Below are 9,618 nucleotides of genomic sequence, written 5' to 3'. Positions count from 1 at the left end.
AATTCACTGACTAACATAGCTTGGAGCTAGCAGAAATGCTTTGTGCTTGAATAGGCTCCTTAAGTAAAACAAAAATTTGGAGGACGCTTAAGCTTCGCCTTCAAGAGTGGAACGCGATAGCGTTATTGCACCTCGTCGAGAAAACTTATTAAACGCAAAGGTATTGGGGCATCCTCACACCGGTACCCGCGCGGCCCGAAGGGGAGAAGCGGGTGAGCGAAGATAGTGATCTAAAGAAAGGAAAGACGCTTGATTCTACAACCCGTGAGGGTGCACGGCGAAACGTCAGGGTAGGGCCTCGATGCGCTACATCGAGGCACCCTACGTCAGGGGCGAGTGGAGCGCCACGTGTCGGGGCAGCGCCGCACATTGAGAGGAGGGGTTCTTCTGTGTTTGCCGCAAGATGGCTCTGCATGTGCGCAGAGCGCAGAAGAAATGTAGCGGAAACGTACTTCGCTACTCGTGTAACTGCGACTTCTGTAAGTAACATGCTCATAATTACCGATATACACCGCAGTATAACGTTCGGCGGCACGTTTCAAAGGCAACACCGCATTCACTAGAAGCGCTTTTGTACCGCTTTCAGGCATCGAACTCGTGGCTGAGTCCGTTCGCTATCGCGGCACGGACTCAGCCACGAGAATCATGAGCTCCGTCGGAGCGGCGATAGCGGCGGTTGCTGGCCGCGGAAACAGGTTTAGCGCCGAAGAAGATAAGGACTACAAGATCGTTTTGCCTACCCTGCCCACCGGACGTGTTGTGTTAAACACGATGTTTTTGCACGGCGACGTGCGTATGAGGCCCTACAGGGTCGAGGACTTCAGGGATGCCCTCGGTAACGTCGGTGCGCTCCCCGACGTCGTGGCGTTGGGGGCGTACCAAATCAACCATGTGTGGGCGGTAACCATGAACAGCACGGAAGCCGCGAAGAAGCTGGCCGCCTTAAAGGAGCTGGAAGTCAAGGGACGCCGCTGCCTCATATTCGACCCTGAAGACCAGCAGGTGAAGCTACGCCTGCACTGGATGCTACACGGTGTCCAAGACGAGGACAGCCGGACTGCTTTCGCGGCGTTCGGAAACGTGACCGAGGTGACGCGGGAGCGTTGGCGCGTCGTTGGAATGAAGGAAAAGGGATCCACCACGAGAACAGTGCTGCTCAAGTTGAAGCCAGGTATGAAGGTGGACGACCTGCCCCACCAGCTTCGCGTCGCCGGCGAGTTGGCTCTCGTGGTGGTTCCCGGGCGGCCGATGCAGTGCCTGCGGTGTCACGGCGCAGGCCACGTTCGCCGTGACTGCAAGGTGCCCAGGTGCTCCAAGTGCAGGCGCTATGGACACGCGGACGAGGACTGCGTCCGCACCTACGCGTCAGCGACCGGGCTCGGTGCGAAGGACGACAACAGGGAGCTGATGGACGTCGCCGAGGCTGAGGAAGCAGCAAAGGGTGCCGACGTGCTGGACAAGGTTCCCGTGCCGCAGGGCACCTCGGTGACTCCGAGTGGCGACGCCCCCCTTGCCGATAAGCCAGAGCTCGCGCCAGCTACGGTGAATTTGCCACAGCCAAGCGAGGAGACCTCAGCGGACGCGGAGAGCCTGCCGGCTCCCAAGGACGCAGAAGCAAAGGAAGTGAGCGAGGTTCACCGGCACAACTGCGGTGGTCGGACGACCACGGCCGCTACCCCCGGGAAACGCCCACATGCCGACACCAGCACCGGCGACGACAAGGAGGCAACGCCCACTTCCGAGGAACCACCAGCAAAGGCGCCTCAAACAAGGAGGCCCACGTTGAAGCTTCGCTCAAACCTTGCGAGCGAGAGGCGGGCCGGCGACACGGCGCCTCTCGAGCACGGCCAGAAGCTCGAGGAGGATGGCGCCAGCAGCGACGGAGGCGTCTAGCCTTGTGCTAGGCGCGAGAGGTAAGCACCGTGCTTTCGGTCTCTTCTTCTTATTTAAAAAATGGCCCCTGCATCACCGTTGAAGGTCGCCACGCTAAATGTTAGAGGTCTGGCAGGAAAGAGAAAACAAGGCCAGGTGTACCGACTTTTAACGGAGCATGATATTGATGTATTAGCTGTGCAGGAGACGAAAGTTTACGGTGAGGAAGAGACCGAGAGCATGGTGCAACGTTTCACGCCTAGGTTTTTTGCTGTGGTTAGCCACGCTGTAGGCACATCGGCTGGCTGTGTTCTTTTTGTGAAGAAGTTGCCGGGGCTTGAAGTGCTTGGTCATTTTTCTTGTGAGTCGGGCCGGTGTGCACTTCTAGATTTTTCGCTGAATAGCACGGATTGGCGGATTGTCTGTCTCTACGCGCCTAATGTAGCAGATGACAGGGCGCAGTTTTTCCAAGGCATCCAGCAGCGGCTCTGCACCGATAGACAACTGATCGTCCTAGGTGATTTTAATTGCGTCCTTAGTGCGCGAGACAAGACAAGCCGGCGGCCATACCGAGACGCAAGCACTGAAGTGCTATCGCGAATTGTTGAGGAGTGTAACCTCGAGGATGTGGCAGAGTGTCTCGAGGGAGCCCGCACCGTAAAGCTCACGCACTTCCAGGGTTCGAGCCATGCAAGGCTGGACCGCATTTATGCATCCCTCGACATCTTACCTGAATGCAATAGTTATGAAGTAGAGCCGGTATCGTTTTCAGACCATTGTTTAGTTAAATGTTCTTTTGGATGGGTAAAGAGAGGGAATTCTTTTTCGTGGGAAATGTGGAAATTCAATAATAAACTCTTGCAGGATGAACATTTTACCCGCATAGTAAAAGAAGAAATTGAAAAAATAAACCCAAGTAAAAATATGCACCTTTGGCAACAGTGGGAGCTGTGTAAAGAAACTATAAAAATTAAAGCAATAGAGAGGGCAACCTGTATACGGTTTGAGGAAAAACAGAAAGAGACGGAGTTAAGGACACTGCTCCGTACGTTGCTTAAACAGGAAGCTCGAGCGCCGGGGAAATGGATTGAAGATATACGGAAAACAAAGCAAAAACTAGAATTGATAGACGAAGATCGTTATCGAGGTGCGTTAGTGAGGGCAAGGGCAGAAGACACAGCTGCAGGGGAGGCGCCATCAAAACGAGCGCTGGGGTTCGAAAAAGCAAACGCTCAACGGAACCACATCGACCAAATAGATTGGGGCGGTATCTTGGCGGCGGACAACGACCACATCAAAGCAGCGTTCAACGCCCATTACCAAACCCTCTTCGCATCCCACACGGTAGACGCTATCACTTTTAGGAATAAGTTTCTGGCGACGATACCGCGTCTGGACGATGAAGTGAAAGAGAGGTTAGAACTAAAGATAACTGAAACAGAAGTGGAGCACGCTATTGACAGTTTAAATGCCGGTAAATCACCGGGGCCGGATGGGTTCAGCGCGGGTTTTTACAAAGAATTTAAGTCCGAAATCACACCTATTTTGAACGCAATTTATAACGATGCCTACACAGTAAATGCCCTGCCTCCGTCATATGGGTCATCCCACACCGTACTCATTCCTAAAACTGATGAAATAGACAAATTACGCCTGGTAACATCTTACAGACCCATAGCACTTACAAACGTTGAATATAAAATTTTTAGGAAGGTTTTGGCCCGAAGGTTGCAAACGGTTATTAAGGATATAGTAGGACCACACCAAACGTGTGGGATAAAAGGGAGGTCAATAGTGACCAACATTCAAAAGGCGCGAAGTGTCCTTGAGTGTTGTGATGACTGGGATGGTCGGGTCGCCATGCTTCAGATCGACCTCGAAAAAGCATTCGACTGCGTCGATCACGAAATTTTGTTTTCCCTTTTAGAACATGTGAATGTTGGTTCAGTTATATGTAAGGGTGTGGCCCTGGCGTACCGTAACTGCACGACGAGAGTGATTATTAATAAGAGTCTGGGAGCCCCCATTCGACTGCAGCGTTCGGTGCGACAGGGCTGTCCCCTCAGCCCTCTTTTGTTTTGCATTTATATTGAAACATTGTGCATGAAACTTATGAATAATGTCAACATTAGTGCGTTTAGGTTACAAGCAGCCGAAGTGAAGCTGCTCGCGTATGCAGACGACATCGTTATTTTTACGGTTGACCAGGAGAGTATCACCGAGGCTGTCAAATGTATCCGTGAGTTCTCTCAAGTTACCGGTAGCGGGGTGAACTGGGCCAAGTGCCTTGGGCTCTGGCATGGACAGTGGCCGTCGAAACCAGATCGCTTTGCCAATGTTACGTGGACAGACACACCGACCAAGTACTTGGGCGTCGAGCTGGATGCCTACCGCGAAAGCGAGCATTATTGGAAAGGGCAAATGACCGAACTACGGGAGAGAGCCGAGAAGTGGAAAGGCGCCAACATGTCGATTTTTGCCAGAGCTACTGTATGCAATCTTTTTTTTATCACCAAACTTTGGTTCGCAATGCAAGTTTTGAGTTGTTCGCGCGTAAACGTACAGAAGTTACACAGGATTTTCGCCGTTTTTGTTTGGGCAGGTAAATGGGAACGCTGCAGCAGGACGAATTTGTTCCGTCGGGTAAAAGACGGCGGTTTGGGACTCGGCCATCTGTTTTTACGGCAGGTGGTCAACCGGTTTTTGTTTTTTCGGGATGCTTCGGACCCTTTCTTACGCACCGTCTGCCAAGTTAGGCTACGGCGCCTACTGCCGGAGTTTGTTGTCTCCACCGAAGAAGCTACGGGTGGGATTTTTGGTTATTACAGGGAGGTCGTCGCTAGTGTAAGATTTCTTTCAGTGCGTTTTTCTAATGAATATTTGTCCACTGTAAAACGAAAAAAGCTGTATCGCGATTTATGTGACATTGTTTTGCCACAACCCTTATACAGAACCTTATACAGTGGAGGTCCGGGCAGAGATGTCTTGAAGAGAGTAAAGAGAATGCAGGTGCCGCCAGGAGCTAAGACATTTTTCTTTAAATTACACACCGGAACATTATCAGTAAAGAAGTTTTTGGAGGAAAGGGATTTCTTTTTACCGTGGGGGGCGCACTGTTTAATCTGCAAGCAGCCGGAAACAATAGACCATGTTTTTTTGCATTGTTGGGAAGGGGTTTATTTCTGGGATGTTTTGCAACGTACGATAAAGAAAGAATTTCCACTAGACTCCCACGGCATCCGGTATTTAAGCATTGATAATGAAGATGGCGTTCCGTATGATTTAATCATGCTCATGGGCCTCCACTCTATATGGCGCTCCAGAATGGCGGGCTATCACTGCGACAGGGATGCTCGACCCGCTAGAATATACTTTCGAGAAAGTGTGAATTGGTTTATTGCCATACAGAAAGTGGCTGCTGAACCTCCCGAATGGCTCTCAAAGGTAGAGCCTTTGCTGTCGTTGCGGGAGTTTTAATGTACTGAGACGAAGCCAGCCTGGCATTGGCTGATGATGACCTTCCAATATGTACTTTGTTTTGTGTTATTCGTGTTGTGTTCTTGTGAAATGGTATGAACCAAAGCCAGGAAATAAAGAAAAAAAAACAAACTCGTGGCTGAGTGGTAGCGTCTCCGTCTCACACTCCGGAGACCCTGGTTCGATTCCCACCCAGCCAATCTTGGAAGTTGTTTTTTGTTTAATGAGTGCATGTTTATTTATGAAGTGCATGCCGGGATTTATCGCTCACGGCCAACGCCGCCGACGACACCGGCTTTTCTGCGACACGAGCTCCTTAACGCTACCGCGTTAAAAGTGTTAACTATATTAGTCCTCACTGTTATACAGTTTTTCACAATGCATTTTAAACACACCCTCAGCATGCTATTATAATATTGCAAGACAATTATAAAGTTGCTCAGACGCAGTTTGACATTAATTCTGAACAACTGCTTATACTAACACTTCTTAGAAAATATATATACAGGCAGAAACCTAAATATGTCTTGATGAGCTGCAGATCTACAGATGATGAACATCAGTGTAAAATGGTATAAGTGGACATTTGTATTGACTAACAATAAAATTTATTGCTGACAGATGTCTTCATTAATATTGTGACATCATATTGTGCCATTTTGACAGATGAAAGCAGCAAATATTATCACGAGTGATTATTCTTTCAGATGAGTTGCCCACCTGACTGGCCTTAAGATGTCTTTGGAAAGAAAAGGATGACATTACAGGGAACAAAGAAAAAAGGATGCACTGCAAGCATGCACTTAAAGTGGCTTATTGTATATCCCGACTTCAAGGTAGGCCTGATTTTTCTGTTCCAGGACAAGGATTTAAATTTTAGCAATATGTATGTGATGTGCAGGGCTTAATACCTGAGAAAGATAAGGAGGAAAAGTCTAAGCGAAGGTATAGCCATTAGCAAGAGGCTTCTGTCAATGGTTGTCTCAAAGCAGCTAGAATGGCCAAAGGTTACTTATACAGGCAACTGAGGATAAAAACTCATGTTAGAAACACCTCTTGTAGCCTATATCACTTTGTGATTTAAACCCTATAAACCAATTAATCTTAATGCCAGTGAAACCAAGTGACAAAATGCTGTTTTCATTTATTCAAGCATAAAATTAAATACAATTTTCTCATAAAAATAGAACAGGTAAAACTGAAGCTAAAATCACCAGATGGCAGGAAAATGTACAAGGTGAATTCAGGTTTATTACTTTGCCTTTCATAATTTTTTGTTCTGTCAGCATAATGGGAATGCTACTGACAAAGATGGAATTGTGGTGCCAGGCATTTAGAAGACGGAAGAGCCAGCAGCATGCCTAGGACCATCATAACTTCCTGTGCTGCACGACAGCTTTGCTACAATCAGCAGTTGTTACGGCAAGTTAGTGTCTAGCTCAAGATTCTGTCTCACAGCACTGATGAAAAATGTACATATATATGTCAAAGTATTATGAAGACAAATAAAAAAGCTGAGGCCGTTAAGTTCACATTTTGATGAGAACAGAGAAGCATACCCACACATCAGCTACATGAGAGTTGAAATCATGGCCTGCTTGAAAAAGTCAGACACAGAACCAAATATATTTAGAAGGGTGGATGATTGGACTTGTTATGTTAGTTCATGAAGCAAGAAAAAAAATTGCAGTGCAAAAAAAAGCCAGTCAGGGAACTCCGTGCAAAAAAAAAAGTTGCCATCGTCCCATAAAATCATTGACTGTCACATAATAAAAAAAAACATGGTGCAGCAATCTAGTGCTAGATCGGTTTTTCGGCTCCTAATAAGTTGAGTTATTATTTCGCATAAGATGGCGGTTGGCTGCACAAAGAAGCATCGGGAAAATTTGTTAACTACGTCGAAAATGCTGTGTATGCATGAAAAATCTCTCTCCTGTGGCAAACAATGTGTGGGGCAAACGGGCAGATGCCTAAATGATTAGCTGCGGTAGCATGGGCCAGACGTTAAGAACATGTGTGGGAAAGGTCTGTTGGCCACTGCCGCATTTGCAAAAGCATTCTTCCCCTTCTAAAAAAAATGCTTGGTTTTAAAAGTGCACGAAAACCGAATAACATGTTAAATAATTGAAGCGAAAAAGACTGCACTTTTCAAAGGTGATTGTTAAGTAGACCCCTGCTGTGCTGTTGCCGAAAGAGCTCGCATATCTAGGAGGTACGCTTTGCTAGTGCATGTTCTGATCGTGCACTTACGATACGATGGTATAAAAACCGCCCTTGCTTTCCAAAATAAATATTGCTGGAAGTTAGCACTGTGCGTGTTTTCTTTTTCTGTCCATGTTTTTCTTCCTTGCAAATATATTTGTGCCTCTGGCTTAATTTCTAGGAGTGTGAATTCTCTAGTAGTACAATTCACAGTAGCTATCTTACTTAGGTCTGGTGCGCCAAGAGTTATAAGCATGCAGCCCAAATATTGCAGAATACATAGCAAACTGTTTATAAAAATTTTGCACTACAGGAAAACAGGTTATATCAGTATAATACAATAGAATTTATTCTTCGTGATGTCATGGTAATTAAAATTATTCTCAGTGTTATGCAGTATTTAACCATAATGCCACCAATAATATTACATAAGCAAAGGAACAAAACTGTTATAATTACTGGAGGCTGGTTGACATAACTTAAAATGCTTCAATATCCATTGCTCTGATACCTGCACATATTAATCTTTTCAAGAAACATATATATTTTGTCGACAATATACACATCTAATAATTGTCATTCCCTTTTAATCATTTTGCATTTCAGGTTGACATCGCTGATGGCACAGGAATAGAAAGGACATACAGAATGAAGACTGACAAGATAAGACAGCTGGAAAATGAAATAGAAAGAAGAGCGAACATCAGGACCGAGCAACGTATATACATCACAGTGTCATCCATGAGAGTGCACAGTGGGCATGAATTTGAACATATTGCAGGCTTCAGCCAAGCTGCGAGTAAACAAGTATCGGCCAAAATACATGACCTTGTGCGCGAAGGCACAACACGTGTCCAAACAGTTAAGCAATGCTTAGACTTTTATGTCAAAGAAGTTCTCTTCGCAAATCAGTCAAAGCCGGACACAAGCTGCCGAGCATTCTTCCCAACTGATGCAGATATACGTAATCATATCCAGGCTGCGCTTCATAAAGACAGGATTCTCTCTAGATCAGGAAAATGCCGAAGTCTTGATAGGCACATACCAAAAAGATGAACCAGACAGTAACATTTTTTACAGATCATACAAAAAGAAAATATGTAACAATCTGAGATGTGAAAGTGATGAAGTACAAGAATTGGAACAAGAATGTGAAGAAACACTTCTATTATCAATCAAAATTCATGAAAGAGATCATGCTAAATATGGCCAAACTGTTGCATGCCTAGATGCAACCAATAAGACAAAGAACTATGCTTTGCCACTTTTTTTGATCGTTGTAAAGAGCCCACACGGCTATATGACAGTTGGAGCTTTTATACCACAATTTGAAACAAGCACTTGCATTGCAGAAGCACTTGCAATTTTCAAAAAATGGAATCCAGCTTTCTGCCCTGACTATTGGATGATTGACAACAGCCAAGCTGAGATAAATGCTCTGCATGAATCTTTTTGAAAGTTTTCCTCTGTAATTTCCACCGAGAGCAGTCATGGGACAGGTGGCTCAAAAAGAGTGAAAACTGTGTGCAATCAAAGGAAGTTGTACTTGTTGCTCTCCGGAAGATTGCAAACTCAACTAGTGAAGAGGAAATGAAACAGAACATCAGTGTCTTGAAGAGCTCCGAACATTGGGAGAATGAAAAACTGAAAAGGTACATAGAAGGACATTGGCTGAATGTTAGAGAGATGTTTGCTATTTCTTAGCAAAATAAATGTGCTTTCCCCTAAAGGGAATGCAGCGTGAAGCGTAGACACCAGGAAAGGTCCACTTTGGGTGTGCATCTATTCCATGTCTATTTTTTCTCCCCATAGCAGAGTCTTCCGAATCACATTAACAGTGCAAGTTGGGAAAGAACAGGTTGGATGCTTGTATCCTTGTTGTCGAGAAAAAATTTTAATGGAACTAAAATTCAAAAGCGGCCTCTAGGCAGCACCAGAGACCATACAGACATACTGCATTTAATCAAAATTGCAGATTGGACGAGTTGGTGAGACATAATTTGAAATGACCAGCGCAGAAACAGACGGAGACAAGAGAAGAAACACTTCTCGTCCTGTTTTCAGTGT

At 45.9% G+C, this 9,618-nt stretch overlaps 1 protein-coding gene across 1 annotated transcript; it reads left to right on the top strand.

Annotated features, from left to right (window-relative positions):
* Positions 1-449: 449 nt before the first annotated feature.
* Positions 450-9,368, top strand: LOC146184125 (uncharacterized). Its single transcript, XM_084609291.1, has 3 exons — positions 450-6,185; positions 6,636-6,775; positions 8,158-9,368. The coding sequence occupies exon 1, from the start codon at positions 646-648 to the stop codon at positions 1,891-1,893; it is 1,248 nt and encodes a 415-aa protein (XP_084465417.1). The 5' UTR covers positions 450-645; the 3' UTR covers positions 1,894-6,185; positions 6,636-6,775; positions 8,158-9,368.
* The last annotated feature ends 250 nt before the right edge of the window (positions 9,369-9,618 follow it).

This window comes from Amblyomma maculatum, chromosome 7, assembly GCF_055883805.1.
Source record: "Amblyomma maculatum isolate TAMU_Amacu chromosome 7, ASM5588380v1, whole genome shotgun sequence".
NCBI classification, from domain to species: domain Eukaryota; kingdom Metazoa; phylum Arthropoda; class Arachnida; order Ixodida; family Ixodidae; genus Amblyomma; species Amblyomma maculatum.
The sequence above is the reverse complement of the archived record's forward strand: the minus strand, read 5'-3'. Positions and strand labels throughout refer to the sequence as shown.